The sequence below is a fragment of the Mytilus californianus genome, unplaced genomic scaffold, assembly GCF_021869535.1.
Source record: "Mytilus californianus isolate M0D057914Y unplaced genomic scaffold, xbMytCali1.0.p SCAF_9, whole genome shotgun sequence".
Taxonomy (NCBI): Eukaryota; Metazoa; Mollusca; class Bivalvia; order Mytilida; family Mytilidae; genus Mytilus; species Mytilus californianus.
Window position 1 is genome coordinate 54730636 of NW_026262745.1, and position 24029 is coordinate 54754664.

Sequence of the window (24029 nt, forward strand, 5' to 3'; positions counted from 1 at the left end):
CATAGAAAACAAATAGTTCTCCTTCCTGCCGGACTGATCCTTTTTCAATTACTTATATATGTTCTTAATTCCTTCAAATGAACATAACTGATTGACATAAAATATGAGCTACTCAGTCCGGAATGCAAAAACGTTGATTTTTTTACCTTTACGAGAGAAAAGTTAAATATATCTTGGACAATTGATTTTCGTTCATTTGCCCCTAAAATTTAATTAGATTTTAGGAAGTTCTTTTGCAATTATAAAAAAGACAAGAAGTAAGTATATATTAAAGAACTAATTCTTTATTTATATGCATAGGTTTAAAACGTGTATTATCGAAGTAAAGATTTACACTGAAGATAATTTAAAAGTAAGCAATAAAGTCAACTTTAATTATTTTATGGCACGCTGCTATTGTAAAATGTACAACTTATTTGTTTTTTAACCTAAAATTAGAAAAACAAATATCTTTGCGACACTTGAAGTAGTTCAAATTGAGATGACAGTAAATTAAAGTTTTTGTTACGGTCTTCTTGTATTGAAATCGTTCTTTTGCAAAATCTGCATCGTGTGAAAAATTCTGGAAAAGAAGAGATACATTTTCTTCAAGTAAGTAACTTCTTTAATGTTCTCAAAATGTTATTTTGTGATCTTACATATGATGAAAAAGAAATTTAACCATATGCTATATTAAATGATATTTCATGAACACACACTGAGCACTGGTCATTTTTATTTATGCCATTAAACTAGTAGTGGACTAGTCTACTTGGACTGTGTAAGATTTCTTAGTCAAAAGGTGATTTTAATATGTATGTACTGTATTAAATTTGATAAATGAAAGACCGTGCTTTAAATAATTTAAACCATCTTATTTTCTCTTGTACATTTTTTCTCGTTTTAGCGACATCGCAGCAGTTTTTTTTTTTTGTGTTTTTTTTCGGCGAGTTTTGAACTGTTTTGTTGTTGATGTAAACACAATTTAGAAAAGATCCAAGTTTTATATATTCCCAACGATTTATATTCGCGGTATCATTTCTTCATGTGACAATCGCTTGCGAAAATGAATAACACTCGTTAAAAATTAAAAGTCATGGCGACGTATGATATTAAAAAAATAGTTACTGTCAAATAGATTGATTGTTGGATGAGTGTTTAACATCTAAGGGACAGTTGTATTTTCAATGGATTCAGGACCGGAAGATTATGAAGAAGTACGAACATGGATCCGACTACTACTCAGATAAACACACTGTATATATCGGGAGTTTAAACATGTAACAAAGGCGCTTTGTACGCATAAAATTGTTAAAATGTTACTTTCATATTTCTAAAACAATAACTGTCTGATGTACAAACCTACAAGAACACGTTATTTTAACTCCTACCCGAAGAGGCTCTTACTTGCTATTTCCTAATCCTTCTTTTAAAGACAAAGCGTTTAGCAGAGAAGCGGTCTCACGTGGAGACCGCGGTTTGAACCTAGGATCTCTCACTGAATGCTATATGACTGTCATACGAGTGAGAGGTTTAGCTAGCTATAAAACCAAGTTTTATCCACAATTTTCTACATAAGGAAATGCCTGTACCAAGTCAGGAATATGACAGTTGTTTTCCATTCGTTTGATGAGTTTGAGCTTTTGATTTTGCCATTTGATAAGGGATTTTCCGTTTTTAATCTTCTTTTGAGTTCGGTATTTTTGATATTTTACTTTTTACACTCTAGATTAGCACGATATATATCTCGTGGGTTCTACGAATAAGCTAATATGAACTCTACTCATTTGGAAGGAATACATGTATATCATAACGAAACTATGCTGTTTCGCCTTCAAATTATTTTCACCTAAAATATATCTGATATTAACACAGTGAAGGTAATATTTAAAAAAAAAACTTTTATTTGGGAGTGAATAAAATTTCGACAAAGCACAAATTGACATTGTAAAACACTGTTTGAGAAGCTGTTTACACACCGATACAATACCGACTACATACTAAACCATAGTTCATATAAAAGTGAAATCTTTAGTTTGTATTGGTAAAATTTCCAACCAACAGGGAAATTGTACGTTTGTAATAAAAAATTAAGACATATACTTTGCAATCATGAAATTCTCTCTCAGCAGTATTTTAAGTATAAGTAAAATAAAATGTGGGTTATAAAAAGGTTAGGCAATCAGAGTAAGAAAATAAGACAAAAATGACACACAGAGGTCAACTGACAGTCTTCAACGATATATTAACATGCATGTCATATGTCAAGCTCTATAGATCGCCACGAGTGGAAAAGTTACTTAAGATCTGCTATCAATACAAAAAGTCTGAAAAGAAAATTCAATATAAACAAAGATAGAAAGGCTACCAATTTAGACAAGTCGTACTGAGCCCTTCTGTTTTTATATCTCGATCAGAGGTATGAAACAAAATGTGTTTCTAATGGAGCAGAAGTTCATCTACGGTTTTGGCGGCAACTGTTTTGTTCAAAATTTAGTTCTTGCGTCATGATTGTTTTGTAAATTAATTAGTTGTCTTTTTAAGAAAAATAAATATAATAGATATAGTATGATTGCCGATGAGCCGATTATCTCCCAGAGACTAAAGGACTAATATGTAAACAACTATATATAGGTCCCCGTACGGTCTTAAAAAATAAGCAAAACCCATCCCATATGCTTTAAAGGCCACTGCATGACAAATTGTAAAACAATTCATTAGAGAAAAAAGCAACGAACTGATTTATGCTCCAAACAATCGCGAAAAACAAATATGACATACAGCAACCAACGAAAACCACTGAATTACAGGCTCCTAACTTGGGACAGACACAGAAAGAAAGTGGAGGGGTTTAACCCTACCCTTACCCTAGGATATTCAACATAAGAACATTCTGTAAAAATAACTTGAAACCCATCAAACGACACGAAGCGTAAAAAAAAAAATTAGCAAAAAAATACGGACAGGATACAAAGGACAGATCTGAGAGTACACATAGTTTCCTATATTCTTAAAACTATGCTTTTTAATTGCTCCATGGTATCTGCTAAATTCATGAAGTGAGGAGTATATGCAAATCAGGTATGAAAAAGGGTGTGCAGATAACACAATAATGTTGGCATGACAAGAGATAAAACAGTTATACCATGGAAGAATTATATTGACACTTCCTTGGTTATACATAAAACCAAATTAAGGTTTGTCTTCTGATATCCTGCTTGGAACATTCTCACTTAAGTTGGCCTCTTATGTTATTACATTGTTAGAAACAGTTTTTGAAAATCGAAAACTCAATTGTTTATAAATCAAAATGCTTTCAAACTCATAAATATTTGAATGTTAAATTGGCACGTCATCTTTTGAAACTTATAATATATTCGGTAATACAGTAAGACAAAAATGTCCTATATGTAAAATGATAATCAGATCATCTGAAAGATTTTAAATTGAAAGATTCATAAAATCTTCTGACTTTCGATTAATTCAAGGGCCAAATATTAGACTTATCATACTTTCTATTTCAGTCGCATTTACGTGTGGTGTTTAATACAAACTTTTCATCCTATATTTTCTGCATTTTCAGAGACATTCCGAATGATCTGAAGAAGGAACAGCATGATAGGAAAAATCCTCGTTTGTGTTTATTTAGTTTTGGTTTCCAATTACGTTCTTCCAACAGCTGCAGCTTCAGGTAATTAAGTCTGAGCGCAGTTAATGTATATAATAGATTTTAATTTGATTTCCAACAATTCGCACATTTATTAAAATTAAGCGATACTTGAAGACATTGGAATCGTGATATTTTATTTCAATTTTCAAATCACAAGTTAAGACCAATTAAATGGGGGTGTGCTATTGTTATTTTTGTGTGTTTGGTTTTTTTCGTGATATCATTGTTGTTTTTGTTCAGTTAAGCGTGGGGTTTGAAAATTTTCAACCATTTTTCTTAGATAGAAATGTAAAGTTTGCGTACAACACTTGATTTAAAAAAAAAAAACATTTATCAGGAACTCTCGAGATCAAAAGCCTGAAAGGCCCAAAAACACCTTAAGGAACAAAACAAATAGTTGCTTACATCCACTTCCTACAGTTGCTTACATCCACTTCCTACAGTTGCTTACATCCACTTCCTACAGTTGCTTACATCCACTTACTACAGTTGCTTACATCCACTTCCCACAGTTGCTTACATTCACTTCCCACAGTTGCTTACATCCACTTCCCACAGTTGCTTACATCCACTTCCCACAGTTGATTTACTTCCATGGTCTCTGTCGGATACCATACCACATCTCCTTAGTTTATGTAATCAGATAGAGAGATCAACATGTCTAGAGAAAGCATCATAACTTATTTATGTTCCACTCCAAACTCATGAACTTCTTTAATCAAATGTAATTGGGTTTTTGTTCCATCAAGGATTCGGATGATAGCAGATCTGTAATGATAATAAATGTCTATGTTCGGGTCCATTTAACAGCTTGTAATAGTCTCTGATAGATTTATTCATAGTCGCAATAAAGAGCTTATCACATTATACAGCCGTTTGTTTTTATTGCAGACCGTATGTTTATCTCTAGCTTTTAGTGTGTATGTACTTGGTTGTTTTTAGATGCAATAATCAGAGGCGGATTTAGGGGGGGCAGGGGGCCCGGCCCCCCTTTTGTGGAAAAAATTTGGTTGATTATATAGGGAATCACTGAAACATGACTGGAGCGGGCCCACTCTTAGGCAGTCAGTGGGCCCCTACTTGTGAAAATTTCTGGATCCGCCACTGTGTATAACACACACTTTTCATTTTCAGTGTTATCGAAATAAAATATATATTTATATATTTATTGTTGAGACACTGATATACTGATTCAGTTAGTAATGTAATGTATTAGGCTACTTGTATTGTTCATGAAATGTGTAGGGTTCTAAATCCTTAACATTTAATTATTTAAGGTGCCTGTGACGGTACAGAATTTGAACGGTGGTCCTCTGAAAAGAGAATATTATTCACAGAATTCAAAGCTGCAAATGAAGGCAGTCCGTCATCGTAAGTAAACTATAGGATAACGATAACAGAAAGAAAACCAAGCTTCTATGATAATTCTGAAAAGAATCAAAATTTCCAAAACAACACAATTTGAATCAACAGTTAATTAAAAACCACAAACAGTCCTGGTAGAACAATTTTCAAAAGATTGAATTTTCTAGCTGAACTGCGATATGCACTCCACTCTGTCTTTATAAGATTCTTTTTCCCAAAAACACTAACCGAAATAAGACGTTTATTTATATTTGTATAAAGCATCATACAAAGAATCAAAATTGAATAAATATGCTTTCAATATAAAATAGTTTGATCCGGTTTGGTTTAAAAACGTTTCTCTTTTTTATGTCTTGCACTGAAAAGTGTGAATTATATTTTTATTGTTTTGCAGATTAAACTGTTCATGGCGTATTAAATCCGGAAAAACAATGTACCTTGCTCTTAATTATCTAACAATCAGAGGAGATTGCTCAGAATCTTATCTAACTTTTACTTTTACAGGTAAGTTGCATCAGTGTGAGGGATTATGCATCAGAGTGAAAGGTTATGCATCAGTGTGAAAGGTTATTCATCAGTATGAAAAGGTTACTCGTATACATCAGTGTGAAAGGTAATGCTATTTATAGGTGTACTTTTCCATTTTTCCCTATCTTCTCAATTTTTACACGTTCACATTATCAAGCTATATTAAATTTGTATTTTTTTAATATTATGAAGAATATTTATGTATTTATTTAATAGTAAAGTATTGCGATATTATACCATTACATGCATGCTTCCTTTACGTCTCGATTAAGACCAGTCCTGATCTGTAATAAAAGGCTTCATTCTAATATGTTCTATATTATATTGAAAGTATGTTTGAACAACCCCATTTATATTTTTTACTTATTTTATACATGTAAGATGGAATAGGTTTCTTTATAATGCAGTCTCGTTGTCTTCGATATTCAGATAACAAGATAGTCCAAATTACCGATTGTGTCGTGTTCCCAATTGTGACATTTTGACCGATAAATGAATTAATACGTACGAGCGGAGCGAGGCTAAAACAAATTGGACGATTTCATATTAAAATTTTGAAAAAAAAAGTGTCGTGAAAAAAATGAAAAAAACACGTTATGAATTTCATGCGTCCGAAGCGCTTTTCCGGATTTACCTTCATCAGGAACGCTCAAAGCCGAATATTTGAAAGCCAAGGATGTATAAGAACCGAAACAGTTAAAGAGCTATATGTGAAAACATGAGATTTAAAAGAATATTAGGCGATAAAAAAGGGGTGTGTGTACACCCTCTGTGTCACCCTGGATCCGCCACTGGTTACCTTGTTGGCGAACCTTTTGTACTACATTCGATTCCCTATTTCACTGTGTCTAAACTTCCCCGGAAAAAAATGTTTGGACTCAATAGTATCTAATATCCGGTACGGTGACGGACCATCAACAGACAGAAAAAAGGTATTGTTTATTGATTTGTTATTTTTATGATATTGAAGAATATACATACACGTATAACTATTTTCGATTCTGAGATGTAATATTTTCTACAACCGTTCTAGGTTAATGGAGAAATAAGTAAAAGGGCACATCAAAATGGCGAATTGAGTGAACCTTGCCTCGAATTTGTTTAATTTCTCTTTAAATTGTGCACATTGTACGGGAAGAAAGGTACGGAAAGAAAGATATTAACACGGAGATCGTAAGACAAGTCACTTTGAGCACCTCAATATTTGTATTTCTGTGCATGGAACGAAAGAAATGGGTCATGTCAAAATTGAAGGACCCGGTTTTGTCAATGTGTACGACCCGGTTTTGTCCTATAATTTCACAAAGCAGGACCCGGAGTTTTCATAGAAAATAATGCATAATCGCAAGACGTGAATTAAAATCCGGCGTTCATCAGGAGTTTGATGGCTAGTTGAAAACGATTTCTTTCAGAGGATAACTTATTATTTATTTGAATCCGTAAACACTTGAACTCCTGATTTAATGGAACAACAATAATTTTAATTTTCCTTTGTATAAAAACGAATACTTTAACAGTGAAATACAAAGAAATGAAGGTATTGTAACACAATTTGATTTTTTTATATGAATAATGTAAATATAAGACAAACGTATATGCATGCAGAATCGCCCTAGAAAATGAATTGCCATGCGACACAAAGGACCACAATGATTATGCGTTAAAAATCGTTTTACTCCTCCTTGTAACTATTATGGTAAATATAAATTAGTATAATAGTCTCAGGTCATCCAGAAAATGCAATAGTGATTATTTTATTAATAATTTTATAAATAAACGGGTTTTTTTTATTATTTCTCCATTGTGTAATGATTATCGTTCATTGACAAATGTTCTACATTTTAGCGACGTTGGTCAAGTTTAAAATTGTCAATTGCAATATGCAGGGGCGGATCTAGGATTTTTAAAAGGGGACGTAATGCCATAAAACGGATAAAAAATCATATAAAAAATTGTGAAAAACTATGATATAATAATTATTTCTAGCTATCAAAAAGGGGTGTGTGTACGCCCTCTACACCCCTGGATCCGCCTCTAATATAATATACCTATATCGTATACCATCATAAAATTTAATAAAAAAAAAAGAGAAACCAACTTTTAGTGCCAATCGCCCATTTACTATACAGACTCTGTAATCGTATGAGTTAAACCTTTTTTTTCAACTGATTTTTATCGTTTTTTCTTATGTTGTGCTATTATATCACTTTTCTTTTCTTTCTTTTTATTGGGGGGGGGGGACTAAAACGTTTAAGCCCGCCATTCTGTATGTGCCAGTCCAGAATCCAGGAGCCTGTAGTTCAGTGGTTGTCTTTCACTGCTTTATATCATATTTGTTTTTCGTTTTTTGTTTTGTACCTAAATCAGATCATTAGTTTTCTCGTTTGATTATTTTACATTTTTCATTTCGGGGCCTTTTTCATTGTTTCTCATTGTTGGAAGCCATACGGTGACCTATATTTGCTAATTTTTACGTCATTTGGTCTCTGATGGAAAGTTGTCTCACAGGGATTTTTCACGGGGTAAGTGGCCACTTAGGTTGTTCTAAAATCTAAATAAGCCGTAGATATAGTGACGTTTTAAATATGTTGCAAACCAACTTTTATTCACATTGAAAATACATAATTGTAATGTACATTTATTTCAAACGTTAACTTGAAGTTTCCCACAGCTATTTTATGTACATACTCAAGTATTAAAACTCGCATTAGTAAGAATAACACAGTATATATAGTACAAGAAAATTTAGCAGGGTTGCATGCATGATTAATTCGTGCAAAATGGTATAGACTAAAGTCTTTTTTTCTGACTGTCCGTCAATGAATGAATGAATGAATGAATGAATGAGTAAATGATAGTAAATATATTGTAAACATAGTGTAGACTATGATAATAGTATAATAAAGCATACTACCTTTACTCTTTTGATAAATTAATTTGGTAACACAATCATACCACATCTTCTTATTTTTACATTTTTACATACTAGTATAGAAAACAAACAAACATCATAATGTTATAAAAGAATTAATGTAAGTGCACGCCATAAAGTATTAATATTTCTTTTAAACTTTGTTCGAAGATAAGTGCAATAAGGTATACGTATAGCATTCGAAAAATGTGTACTCCCTATTTCGAAGAGTTCCCGTTTAAAATTTTAACACGAAAGGTTTGTTTTACAATAGTATCTATATGGCTCATATATTTATATATTTAATTTCTTTCGATGGACATTTTTCAGATCAGTGTTAAAGTTGCTTTTCATAAATTTGTGGTTTCAAAAGAAAATAAAACCGGGTCCTTTACAAAGACAAAACCGGGTCTTTATGTAGTAAACAACATTGACAAAACCGGGTCCTTCCATTTTGACATGACCCATTTCTTTTGTTCTATGCACAGGAATACAGATATTGAGGTGCTCAAAGTGACTAGTCTTGCAATCTCCGTGTTAATATCTTTCTTTTCGTAGCTTTCTTTCCGTACAGTGTGCACAATTTCAAGAGAAATTAAACAAATTCGAGGCAAGGTTCACTCAATTCACCATTTTGATGGGCCTTTTTACTTATTTATCAATTAATCTAGAACGGTTGTAGAAAATATTATATCTCACAATCGAAAACAGTTATATGCGTATGTATATTCTTCAATATCATAAAAATAACAAATAAACAGAAATCCTACCTTTTCCCTGTCTGTTGATGGTCAGTCACCGTACCGGATATTAGAAACTATCGAGTCCAAACATTTTTTGCCGGGGTAATTTAGACACAGTGTATTTTTACCCTGATTTGTATCTTCTTAATGGATTTATGAGGCTTGAACATCTGCTAACTACTGTTGCCTCTAATTCAGCACTAGTTGGTTAATCATTTTTCTTTCGTGCGTTTCCGTGCGACAGTTGTATTCATTGAAATATATGCTTCTCGTATAAAATAGTTAAAAAAAGAACTTCCTCATGTACACCACAGATTGAACTGTTTCAGTACAAACTATTCACAAAAAAATAAATTTTAGTTGTCTCCCTTTTAAGACAGTTCGAATCATGGTCCAAATTATTTGTAAGTTAATTTATCATCAGATTACAGTTTTACAAAGGAAAATAAAGTCACCAAAACACCGAGCAACAAGGGATTAAATGGGTGGTTAGTGAAATGCTGTTTGACCAATTTTATTAGCCTATATTCAACCATATTAATAATGCTTCCCTTAATCGATAGTTAAATTCGGACGCACGAAATTTATGAATTGTTTATTCATTTAGATCCTGCGAAATTTTGTAATTATGAATCCATCTTGTACTTTAATATGCATGAAATATTAACCAATCAGAAGCATAAAACATAAGGTAGATAATGACTAACTGGTTGTCCCAATTTGTATACAATCGAATGAATATACGAGGGTGTGGTTGGGGTCCTTCATTTCTGTATTCTTTAATTTTTGGGCCCATTTTCTCTGACCCTATTATTCCCTATTCTTTATTTTGTTTGGTCATTTTTCACTATTCATTATTTTTTGGGGCCTTTATTCTGCTGTTTTGGTCCATTATTCTGTAAACACCCATCCAGACTCTAATTTACTAACTATACTTTTTTAACCCTTTAATTTGCTAAAAAAAAAATCGAATGGTAAGAATGTTGATTTTTTAATTGTAGATAATGTAACGACCATATGTAACAAAAATATAACGTCTGAAATTCCACTTCACATATCAGAGGGTGATGCTTCCATTGTATTCAAATCGACTTATGGTAGTTTTCCACATGCATTTAAAGTCTCCTATAAATCATATGTAGAAGGTAGGTAACATATATAGTATGTAAATATTCAAATATTCAAAAAAAATTAAAAATTAAAATTTAAACAAATATTTCGCTAGACAAACTAGTTTCACAGGGCATGTATCTATCCAGGTGAAATCGGATGCCGATAAAAACAACTTTTGCAGCTCAATGTACGTTTAGTTTTGCTGCGTAAAAATTTAGATGACGTTCAAGATTTTTTGTTATTTTTAAAACAAGCCAGTAGTCGGAAGATTTACGAGAGATTTGCAGTCGTTGAGACCTCTATAATTACATAATGTTGTACTAAACTCAGAAATTATTGTATTGCTTTTGAATAACTGTGTGAACAAAGAAAGAACAAGTGTTCCATGTACTTGCGTATTGTCCTGACTCCCTTTTCCAGGATCTGGATTTGTTATGTTTTCATTAGATATCCATATCTTTGGTTAAACCAGTACATTGAACATGGTTAGCTCTTATCTACCGCAGTAAAAATTTCCTCTTTTTCAATATAGAAATAAGAAGTGGTATAATTGCAAATGAGACAATTATCGATCAGCGACCAAATTACTTACATATGCTATAGTGTGAGTATAGGTCACCATACCGCCTTCAACAGTGAGCAAAATGCATACTGAATAGCAAGCTGTCAATGCAGTTATTGCATTTTGTCTTCGTGATGAAATATTGAATTGTACTTAATATCCTATTTATTTTCATTCTTTTATTTCACAGTGGAGGAACCCTTTAGCAGCAATGATAGGGGAGATATCGGGGTGATACTTGCTATAGTCCTTGGTATAGTGTTTCTTGGGTCAATGTTTGTTGCTGCTACTTTTTGTACAATGAAGCTTTATCTGAGATGCAAAAACAGGGATCCAGAACCTTCTGAGATGACGGCTATCACGAACATCCGCGCAGAAACAATGAGAGCGATTACATTGAAAGACGACTTTGATATAAAACCAATATCAAGATTAGTTAGAGCAAAAACCTCATCGACAGAAAGAATATTGCAGACAAGAGAAGCTTATGCTTAATTTGTTTTGTGAACTACAGTGACAATGTAAAGTATTATCACAAGGATAAAATACTGAACTTGTACCGATGATATAACAATCATGAAAATTAAAAGGTGATAAGAGTCTGGGTTTTTTTTTTCTTCACAAGGTACATTTTCACACACGCATAACTTTGTGTCACGCTGCAATGTCTTCTTAGAGATAAAAAAAAAGTACGTTACAAGTACGAAAGACGGACCTCACATGTTTAATCATAGTGTACTGTATTAGTTACACTCGATATCTTAAGTTTGAGAAATCATGTCCCTTTTGGTCGTATAATTCTTTATGTTTCTACGTATTTTTACATCCTGACCTTCAAATGTTTGGATTTGAGCATTCCTGATGTTTGAAAATCCCCAAAAGCGCTTCGGAAGAACGATAATTTTTAGTTTATTTTCATTCAAAGTTTGGCAAGTTAAATCCGGCATATAAGTAGCATATAAAACTATGAAAAGGTCCACATATTTATATTTAGTACTCCCCGTTTGATGTATTTGCTTATAGGAAACCATAATGCTTTCCTATTTGCTGCTGACACAGGATGAGTCATGGACATGCTTAATTTCTACTTTCTTTTTGGCTAATTATTATATATTTAATTGATCCAACTTTTTGTGTACTATACATATGTGGATATCTATTTTTCTTTTTTTCTTTTTGGGCTGCTTGTTTGTTATCTATATCAACCACACTTGCAATAAAATGCATTAGTATTAAAAAAAAAAAACATGCTATAGATTCTTTATCTACGTATTCTTTAAGAACTTAAATAGTTCTCGTTTAACTTTTTTTTTTTTTTATCTCATTGTTTGTATTGTATTATGAAAAATTATTGATGTTGTAATGTTTATGCCCTTTGGGGCCCATAATTGGAAATAAAATATCTTATCTTATCTTATCTTATAGTCATGACGTAAAACTTGAAAAAAAAACAAATGATAAGAACATCTTTTCAATGGCAATAGATATAGGAAGATGTGGTATGAGTGCCAATGAGACAACTCTCCATCCAAGTAATAATTTATAAAAGTAAACCATTATAGGTCAAGGTAAACATGTTTACGAGGCAAATTCAGTCGACGTAATAAAGGAGGTTATAAGGAGGCTATAGTAGATATAACCTCCTTGATGCAATGTTGAAACTGACAAGAAAATGAACACCTATACAGGAGTTAGACCAAAATAGATTCTTTCAATTTTTTCTCTCTTCTGCTCATTTTTTTTTGTCTGAATATATCCGGGTTATTTTACATAGATATTTGATCTTTTGTTGGCCTTTACATGTGTTTTTTTTTATTTTTGTTAGATGTCGTTGGCGTGTTGTCTCATTGACGCGTTTTCCGTATCAACTTTTCGTCATAAGGGAAATACGATCAAAAGCTAACGTCACGGTACCCAAATTGCACCGAGTACCCAAATTGTGTAGCAGCCACTATGTTCCGTCAGTTACTTTGTTCCGGCGGAACTTTTCAACTAGTTATTTCATTCCGATGGAACTTTCCAACTATAGTTGTTTTATTCCGAGTGCGGTCGAAAAGTTCCGGAAAAAAATAGCTAGTTGAAAAGTCCCGGAACAATGTAGCTAGTTGAATAGTTCTGGCGGAACAGAACAACTAGTTACATCGTTTGGAATATACCATATTTCGTCCTTTTTGTAGAAAGAGGGGGAAGAATGAGTATCAGTATATATAAGAGCAAATCATAAATTTACAAGAATACCCAACGCATTGAAAGGGGTTTCTTTGGGGACAAATATGCAAAATTTAAGTTGTATTTCATAACTCACATAAAACGGAATAAGTTGCATTATCATGCAAATTTAGTATTCATAGTACCCTCAAGAGAGGGAAGAATATCCCCCTCCTCATGTGGTTTTTTGCATCAATTCTCCAAATGGAACTTTGTGACTGGTTGATAAGTTCCGTTGGAACTTTTGGGCTAGTTTGTTAGTTCCGGTTTTGACTTAATTGCCAAGGAGGAACTTTGTGGCTAGTTGATAAGTTCCATTTGACTTTTGTAATCAGTATCTTGGTTTCCCTTTGAAAGGTTCAAATATAATATGTTGCGCTTTTACTTTGCATCAATTCTCCAAATGGAACTTTCTGCCTGGTTGATAAGTTCCGTTGGAACTTTTGAACTAGTTTGTAAGTTCCGGTTTTGACTAATTTGGCAAAAAGGGAACTTTCTAACTAGTTGATATGTTCCGTTGGAAATTTTCAACTAGTCACTTTGTTCCGGTGGAACTTTTAAACCAGAGGAAGAACAAAGTAACTAGTTAATAAGTTCCTCCGGAACTTTTCGGCTAGTTAGTTCTTTCCGCCAGGAACTTTCCAACGTCGGAACAAAAGAGCATTTACAATTGCACCTATTTAGCAAACATACCGGAGGAAATTTTCCAAGTTTTCCTAGAGACTAAACAATTTGTATTTTTATGATTTGACACTATGCACGTCTTTCAACATAGGTAAATATATTTAAATATACACAAAAAAATCACAGTATATATAAACAGATGAAGTGTTCACTGGGAAAAGTAAAATGTACGGAAACGTCGCCATGCGACGTCCAAAAAAAGTCATCTTTTAAAAATTAGCAAATAAAATATGTTACAAGCATCCATTTCTTAAAAAATGAATAGTTAACATGGACTAATATCAAATTGTTCTAAATATTTGAAGAAATAAAACAAAACATCTGTTATTCGATTTTTAAGAATGTGAATTTAAGCATGGGTGCAATTTGGGTACTCCTCATTACAGAATCATGGACCGTTTGGAGGTTGGTTCAAACCCATTTTTTCTATGATTCAAGATGAATTCAAAATTGAATTGGTGAAACAATATAGTAAATAAGGATACATCTACAAAATAAACACAGAATGGAAACTTTTGTCGAGAACATAAATAAACGTAGCTGAAAAAAACTGTCAAAATAGGTGCAATTTGGGTACCCTCACGTTATAGCTGACAATCTGTCAAAAGGTTGCTCTATTCTAATTTTGCAAATGAATCAAAAGATATAATCAGGGGTTATACATTTCACCATTTTTACCCATTTTCCACATAGAACATTTACATAAAAGAAGACTTTTTATATGTATACATAGGCAATACTAAGACAAATACATAATTTCTGTTGAACTATTATTGAGATTTGAGTATTATTTGTACCCAATTTGATTGGACTAGATTCACGACTAGATTATATCAATTCCTCCTAAAGGGTTCATTAACTGATTCTCTTATGGTTGTGGCCTGTTATCTATTTCTTGCTAAAAGAGATATTTCTCGTATCACACTGCACGGAAAATCTGCGTTAATTTGTTTGGCTTATCCAGCATCACGATATTACGACATTTTTATTGGCTATTCGTTGGGTCATTGATGACTTTCAAAGGTTAAGATGATGTACATTTCGTCCATGGCAACGGACATTTGTGATTTCTTCAATAATATACAAAACACTCAAACTTTTCACCTGAAAATCTTCTTTTTGTCAAATTTTATTACATTCTGAAGCGTACAAGAAGTTTTCAAATGTCCGATGTTAAAGTTTGACACCGGAACAGGACGTATGACGTCATTCTTGAATATGCAAATGACTAGATCAGCTATTCTGGGAATTTTTAACTTAATACAACGAGAGTGTTGACCATAAGAGAAATAGGTTTAACAGCTTGTAAGAATTGGATATCGCTTGATATCAACTCGCGTTATTTAATTCAAATAGTAATAATGAACTCACCGAAGGCTCGTTTAAATTATTACTATATTGAAATTAAATAAATCGAATTGATATTAAGCGATATCCAATTCTCACTCGCTATGAAACCTATAATTATTCAGTGGACAAGAGTTATTGGCCTTTGAACACGAATTCACTATTTCGTAGATGATCATCACTGGTGTAAGATTATTAAAAAAGGCAATAAATGGATTTCAGTCAAACATACATGTACATATAATTTTTCTACATGCAGTGAAGTTGTACAGTTTGTGTTTGCCTCCGTTATTTTGAGTTTTTTAGATAAAATTTAAAGTCCCATTCAAAGGAACAGACCGGTTTTTTTACCTTTATAATTCATGTAATATATATTATTGACCAACATGCCCTACTGTACAATATTCAATAGCATGCAGTTCCTGAATTTCCTTGATATGCCGTTGCTGCTTACCTGGAAGCTAAAGCGTCAATGCTCATAGTTATTTATTCGCAAGTTTTATGAACGCTTTTATGGTTTGGTGTCTCAGTTGAATACGGATATGTTTCATTGACGTCGCCTTTCCTCGTTTATAATATGATCGAATGCGACTTAGCACCAGAGTTATTACTTTTTTAGATCAACATGGCGGATGCAACTGCTGTAGCAGGAACCCGATTCTTACCCCGTTGATTTAAGAGGTTTGTGTTGCTAAACCATTAGTATGGTTTGTGTGCAGAGTTTTATGAAATGTTGTTATCTCTAGATCTTTCATTTTAGTCAAACTGTTCCTATCTTTTTTCGACCTGGCTGTCGATTGTCTCAGTGGTATCTTAATCACTTTTATCACACAAAAGGTTAATAGATAAATACAAGGGAAGATGCACTCGTATCTTCAGACACATTGTTCTTTCATTGTTGTTTTGTTTTCAGCTGTCTACGATAAGGATTTAAAACCAAAAACGTTTTGGAGATACATAACACTATATAACAAAAATATTTGTGGTTGTCCATTACACCCGAAGGTATTTGTGTACACATTTTCCTGCTTAAGGTCAAACACAGGTATTTTTGGCAAATTATTGTGGCCAATTAGAGGTCAATTTGATCTAAAAATTCCATACTTCACTTGAAAGAACGTTCCAGCATTAAAATTTGACATTGATATTTTAATGTTTTGAGTAATTAGATTGGGTCTTTCCTCTTTAGTTATTCCTTTCTTTGTTAAATGATTTATCTTCAACCTCATTGTTCTTGCAAACAACTGAAAGGATATGAGCTAACACATTTATCACTTCTCAGTATGAAATACTAATGCATCAGTATCTAAATTGATTGATTCATTTGTGTTTGCTTTACGCTGCATCAGCGCAAAAAAAGGCTAGATCGCGGCGTCGCGTCCTATTTGAGAACGACTGGTTATAAGTAGTCCAATTATCCATCTTTACCACTGAACGAATTGCAACTGTTCTTATGCAGTTTCTTCTACAAGTGAAGGTACATTCTATATTCTTTTAGTTTCTGTATTTAATGTGGTACCCAACACCTTGACTAATATTAATTTGGCTCGTTTAATTTTCCTAAAATTTTGACAAAATGTTTACTTTGACCCTTTGACAAAAATATAAAAATTTCAAATAATTTAAACCAACCACTATTCAGAAAAAATTCACTGGTTATATAGCAGTTTGACAAATACTAATTTTGATCATTGAGAAGCTTAATATTTCCTTAACAATACAACGTGATTAAAACCTTTAGTTGATTTTTAAAGAGTTATCTCCCTGTAGTGTTAGGTACCACCTTAAGATCCCGAGGTGAAGAACTTGCAAAATGCTTTCACTCATAGACACCGATCTAATTTCAGTGAAAAGTGTATCTGTTCAATCTGATTGTGATATAGATGTGTACTGTTGTGCAGTTTCTTAGTACACGTAAGAAATTTTAGAATAAGAGTATTTTAGGAGTCGATGACATGCAGTACAAAATTCAGCCGTTGTAGACGCTGAAATAACTTGGGTCAGGGAATGAGTGGCACCTGTGTTCAATTTGTTTTATATGTTTACTGCTAAATGGGAACGAATTAGTCTTACTGAATACATGTTAATTTAGAACGAAATTTTGAATTTAGGCATGCATTGCTTTTCATTGCGTTAAGATAGAGTATCTCTTAGGTCATACAATTTGTTTGTCCGCGCAAAATTGTACGTATTTAGCTGTACGCATATATAAGATATAGAATATTTCTATTACATCAAAGTTTGACAGCACCAGCATGCTTTGTATTTACATTTTATATTAAACTGATTTTTTAACCAGGGTAGTAATGATAGAATGTATATCTATATCCCTTTGTTCATGATCGTCCTTTATATGAATACAGTAAAAGAATTATTCGGGCATAAGCCAAGGACGGTGAATACTTTAACACATTTAACAAACAGACATGCAGCAAATTATGTAATATTGTTATTATATACATGTACTGCATTTCATTCTACTTGTTTTGAATACTTAACAGTATGAAACTTAATACAAAAAGTATTACATAACTTTTATTATAACAATTATAACAATGATTTAAAATATAACTATAAGTACGAAAAATATAAAGAGTTATTACAGTGACAACTCGCCACCCCAGACCAACGGACTAGAATACTAACAATAACAGAATACAGTACGGCCTCTAACAATGAACAAAACTACAACATGTAGTATTATAAAAGGTACTTAGATAACAAAAAGCGAAAACACCCAAAAGATAAAATTAAATTTAAACTAATAACATAAGCTGAAAAATGTTTGGTGGATACCATTCATTGGTATTCTAATATGACGTTCTCCTTTCGCATTGGAAACACGTGAGAGAAATTACAATTGAACGTGTGACGTCAGTTGTATATGATTAAAATGGATATTCCTGGAGGTCTTGCATGCAAATAAAACTTTAAAAAAAATACTAGTAAGTTTATATATATTTGCATACTTTTTCATTGGCATAGGAAAGGAGATAGGATATACAGATCGTGAGAAAGGACACGTTAACATCACCATACAATACACTGAAAGGAAAAATAACAAAAGGAAACGCGAAATATCCAAATCAAGAAAAAGAGAATTGTTGCTGTTCATGTTATAGTTTTATTTTAGTTCCCTAGCTAAAATAGCACCAAGATGACACTTATAGTCTTTAGTTTTCTATGTTGTGTCTTGTGTACTATTACTTGTCTGTTTGTCTTTTTATTTTTTAGCCATGACGTTGTCAGTTTATTTTCGATCTATGAGTTTCACTGTCCCTCTGGTATCTTTCGCCCCTCTTTTATAGTGTTATCATATTTGTTTCTATTCAATCAAATAAAGACGACTCTTTTTTGATTTTTGCCATATCAATACAGGAACAAGTCTGCTATTGAAACTGCACTATTAATGCCCACAGTGTTATACATAACCTGTAGTTAAACTTATTTTTCCAAAACGTACAGCTTTTATCGTTTCATCACAGTTCCAGTAGATAAATCGTGCTTATTTATCGTTTTCATTACAGTAGAAGAGATGTATCATTTTGCTTATATAAGACTTAGATTGATTTTTAGATTGATCAAACCAATATTACGTCCAATCGAGATGTAGCACCAATATGCAATGTCTATAACATCAGGTATTTCATAGCAGTTCTAGTAAAGGGTTTTGACAGACCAGACGAATTTGGAAATTGCTTAAGAGTCCCTCATCCGTACGTTTTGCTTACGATTAACTGATTTTGAAATGACAAAATTGATTATAAAGAGAGAGAGAGAGAGAGAGAGAGACAATATGAACTTAATAAAAACCTTTTACACTGATTGGATGGATAGACGACTGTTTTACATACAGTGGCTATTTAAATATATATGTTGAAGATAATAATATGCAAATTTAATAAGAACCCTGATCCAGATTTTAAACATGATCAAGGTAATAGTCGACAGTGAGATTTATTACCCCAACCAGACAAGTTATTGTACATTGTATATAGATTGTATAGTGATCATATATTATGTATGTCCAAACAATAATAGCATCTCGTTCCATTCTTAAGAGAATGGGTTTCTGTTCAAGACACTTTCGAAAGTGCCAATACCTCGTCAAAACTGTTCTTTAACCAAGCCAACATAATTATGAAGACGTGTTCAAGAAACCTTGAAATTAAGTACACTTGAGTTTGCTTCTCTTTTTAAATTATACTCATTTTTAACAGGCAAGGATTGCGTTTGATCAAATGATTCAAAAATAAATCAAAGAAAATATCAAAACCGTTAAAAAATGTCACCAAATATGGACAGTATATGAATATGTATAAAAAGTAGGTTTGTGGCATACGTTGTATGTCAAGGAGTAAGCAACCCGGCGACACAAATAAACAAAAGACAAAACAAATTTATGACATTAAATGTAACTATATTGATAAAATGATATTTGATCTACTGTTATAAGCATTTATTCATCAGACAAATCCGAATAAAACTTTGTTTTGTAGACCACTTTAGCCAAAAATACTGTATCTCGTTTTTTAATAGTTATTATTTTAAACGAAAGGCGAGAGATACCAAAGGGACATTCAAACTCATTAGTCGAAAACAAACTGACAATGCCATGGCAAAAAACTAAAAACGACCAAAAGACAAACAACAGTATACAAAACACAACAAAGAAGACCGAGCAACACGAACCCCAAAATCCAGGGGTGGTCTCATGTGCTCTAGAAGGGTAAGCAGATCCTGTTTGACATGTCGCACCCGTCGTGTTGCTCATGTAAGTACAAACCCGGTGATAAGTCTAATTCGGTAGATCACATTCGACTTACTTGTGTAGGTATGAAACATGGGTTTTTAGCAAAAACATAAAAGATAAAATATAATAATATAATTTTATTCTATTTTATATAACTGCCTGTGAATCCCCCCAAATGAATAGTTAACAAATAAATAACATGTCCAATTATTAATAACTGTTCTTGATTGATATTTTAACAAATGCACTCTGTGTCTGTCTAGAACATTTATGGTAATATAAATAAATATACGAACAAATCAATAGATCAAACAAGCGTCTCCTTTTCATATTTTTCATCAACATTTTCCTTGGCTAAAAGCTCCCATTGACGCCATCGTTCTCTTTCCCATTCAGAATTAGCAAATGGTGTCCTTGGCATTCTAGGAATTCCTCCAAGTCCAAGAGGCCTATGCCTCGATGAAAAAGCTCTGGGCGTTCGTGGTGTACTGCCTGCCGTTGATGGTGTTGACGGCGTTGATGGCTGAAGCCACTGTCCACCCTCGCCACTGACTGGATTTTCATCAGCAGAGGTATTTGTATTACTGTTTATTGCAGAAGTACTGAGTTGCCGCGAATACTGAGGTTTCGGAATGGCAAGACAATTACTTAAATTTTCTGACTGAGGTCTATCTGTTATATTTGATCGATGCCTTCGCACAACGGCTGGACTAGATGTTTCTTTTGTTATTTTAACCTTGGGAGGTCTTGCTGACCTTGGAGTTCTTAAAGGTTGCGGACTAGGACTTCTATCAAGCCGAAATTGAGGCCGTTCTTTTTCAGTATTATTATTGTCATTCTTCTCTGTTTTATTATCGTTTCCTGATAAAAAGAAAAACCTCCGCCTCGTTCTGGGTGTCATGACCTCTTCACTTTTGGAATTTCGTAAAGGTGTGTGATCATATTGTCTTTGTGGATTAAGTTCTGCTTCACTACACGGAGATCGTGGAATCGAGGCTGTGTCGCTGTCATCGTAAATACTACTTGAAGTTGTATCTGGATCAGGTTCAATACTACAATAAATGGAGGACAAACTGGTTTAAACATGTTATTTTAATGTTTATTGAGGTAGTAAACTAAACAAAAATAGACTAGACTAAATGTTACTTAAAACAAAGTGCAGATTTATCAATCTGAGCAAAAGTTTAACTAAATCTTAACCAATACAGAGGATTATTTTGGAAGTATGATAGCACTTGCACGAATTAAAAAATCAAACGGTATGAGCATCTTCTCTGGCAATTTTTATACCATGGTGACTTCATCGTGAACAAAATGTGAAGTTTTCTTTTAACTTCGTTCGGCGTACTGATGTAATTTGAATAGACCTCTCTGAACCTCATGTAGTTTACTTTCTGTCTGCTTAAAGACTGAATCAAACATGTGAAGGTTTGGTTTTTTTTTTTGTTCTGTTGTAGGTTTTCTACCATTCGGAACAAAAACTTTACACACTTATTCCGAACAATTAAAACATTCGAAAGGTACTTTTCATATGATACATAGATAACTGTGAGAGAAAAAACCCGATGTGGAGTATACATCAAAGTGACAGCTACCCTAATACTCAATTCAACAGCGTATTTCTCATGTGTTCTATTTGGTCTGCTCCCTTTAATCTTTCCCGAATATCTTTTATTGATGAGATCTCAAATTAAATTATGCTTCTATCCAAGGATCTGATAACACTTTGTCCTACTTTATGCTCTGATAAATTTTCTATCAACCAATGAAATTTCTGCCTCTAAATTTTTGAAGTTGTGTATCATTACGACAAAACCTGAGAATCCCGAATTGTATTTTAACCGAAAGTAAAATGGAGCGTTTTTCAGATCCTCGTAAGCCAAGTGTGGACACAGGATCTGCATTATAATCAGATTATAATTTGAAACATTATTTACCTGACATCACTTCCGAAAGATTTCAAAAGGTGATCAGCTGTATCTGGGTCGGTCTCCAATAGCAACCGTAAAACCTCATCTCTCAATAAAGCAGGAACCTAAAATAAAAACAATAGAAATGTACTCGACTGTATCTGACGGCAATAGAACAAAGGCTTCCGAGAATGTTGTTCAAACTAAATGGTTACCGAAAAGGACCAAAAGATACCAAGGGACAATTAATTAAAACCCGGTTTAAATAGATAATAGAAGATGTGTTATGAGTGCCAATGCGACAACTCTCCATCCAAGTCACAATTTGTAAAAGTAAACCATTATAGGTCAAAGTACGGCCTTCAATACGGAGCCTTGGCTCACACCGAACAGTGTAAAACCATTCAAACAGGAAAACCAACGGTTTAATCTATATAAAAAAACGAGAAACGAGAAACACTTATGGACCACACGACAACCACTGAACATCAGGTTCCTGATAGACTAAATCATGATGAAAGGACGAAGACGAGTAGAAAGTAAAACTAGGGGAACTAATTTTAAATCTTTTGTGAATACACTATAATCTGTATTTGTTCTACATATAAAATTTAAACTAAACCAGTGCATGTACTTTTCTTTAAGCCTTAAGATAAATAATTATTTTCCTTGAATGATTTATAATAGAACTTTCATAAAATATACTATTATATATGCCAGTAGCAAAAACATATTAACAATTTTAAGAAAAATGGTTTTTGTATAATATTCGGGTCAAAAACCATTGGTATAAATTTAATATGTTACAATTAAGTGCACTGCAAGGTGACATTTTTTTGCAAGTTTAATATACATATAATTCCATTCGCCGCATTTTAATAAGTAACACAATCATCTGTCCTTGCGGTATGCAAATTTAAACAATGACATTATATTCAATAAAAGTCATTTATCTTAACATCGTGCTTAATAGGCAGTAAGTTACTAATAATATGATAGAAACAGTACTACCCAGTATCATTTAACAAACTCTGTGCTGTGTCATCAGTTAAAAAATTATGAATATATAAATCTAATATATATTTAAAAGAATAAAATATTTCAATTCGACATTTAAGACAAGTATATTATATTACAATATCTATACAATCTAGATATACTTTAATATCTCAAATGATGAGATGTATCGGATATAAAATTGGCTCTAGACGATATTTAAGAACAGATTCATTTAATACGTTACTTTTTATAGAACATTCTACAGAAATTATGGCAAAGTTTTCAATTTCAATTTCTTTTAAACTCGTAACCTACTGATCTCAATAGGGGACAGTTCAAAGAGTGGACAACTATACTTTCTGCTATCAATATAGTTAGTCTGACAATGTCACTGTCAGTCAAGGCACCAGGATTTTAACAGTAGTATAACGACATAATTGTAGATTTGAAACAAAAATACGGCAGGTACTTAGAAGCTGGTGAAGGGTGAAAAGGTCCTATTGCCCCACTCTCAAAAATTGGGGGAATGGCGTAAAACTACGTTATGCCACCATCCTCCCCTTTTAGTAAACAAAAAGTAATATTGAAAATAAAAAAAAATGAAAATGAAAGGAGTGAAAAGTTTTTTTTTATTGTGCATGTCACTTTCAGCCGTCGCCACCCAACTTTTTCTATGAACCTTTAGCCTATTGTAATGAATACCAATTGGTCTATTATTGTGATTTCAATGAAACTTTCGCCCATTGTAATGGTTGCAATACATTTTTAGCCCATAATTTAAATTGTCATTAATATTAAGCCTACTTTTAACTCCTAAAATGTTTGAAATTAAAAAATGCAACATCAAAATCTTATTCAATTCTTTTGTCAACTGGATGCAAAAAAATAACAATTCTGCACTGAATATTCTGAGTAGGTCATGGCCATCCTATAGTATTGTAATTGACGGCGAGTCCAATTTAATATGTTTATCTGATCGTAATAGGATCCGATTCTATTTTGGTATAATATTAGGATGAAATGCAAGCTTTATGAATTCATAATTTACTTTCAATCTGGTTTATGGAAAAATATGTCGCCTAACAAGTCCGATACAGGAAACTTCAAGGCCGACGTTTAGTATCCGGGTACTTGTCAAAACGTCTTTAAAAGTCAAAAGTATTTATAGTTAGAATATGTAATACGAAATTATTTTTTTTCTTAAATACTGATATTTGACAGACTAATATTTTGTGAAATTCTAACGGAGTTTGATAA

The 24029-nt window shown here is 32.7% G+C and overlaps 2 protein-coding genes across 3 annotated transcripts in view; one reads left to right on the plus strand and one right to left on the minus strand.

Moving 5' to 3' along the window:
- Window positions 1-475: 475 nt before the first annotated feature.
- Window positions 476-11471, plus strand: LOC127714310 (uncharacterized). The gene is made up of 6 exons (XM_052220372.1): window positions 476-591; window positions 3563-3670; window positions 4927-5020; window positions 5409-5518; window positions 10198-10341; window positions 11062-11471. Exons 2-6 carry the CDS (start codon window positions 3595-3597, stop codon window positions 11364-11366), a joined length of 729 nt encoding a protein of 242 aa, XP_052076332.1. The 5' UTR covers window positions 476-591; window positions 3563-3594; the 3' UTR covers window positions 11367-11471.
- Window positions 11472-19985: 8514 nt separating this feature from the next.
- LOC127716730 (rho GTPase-activating protein 6-like) overlaps window positions 19986-24029 on the minus strand; it is a 57243-nt gene continuing 53199 nt past the window's right edge. For both annotated transcript variants that reach the window (XM_052222977.1, XM_052222976.1), the window contains 2 exons: window positions 21801-21898; window positions 19986-20915 (listed from right to left, as the gene is read on the minus strand). In XM_052222977.1, coding sequence (XP_052078937.1) covers window positions 20171-20915; window positions 21801-21898 — 843 coding nt within the window. In that variant the 3' untranslated portion in view covers window positions 19986-20170. The remainder of the gene's footprint in view (window positions 20916-21800; window positions 21899-24029) is intronic.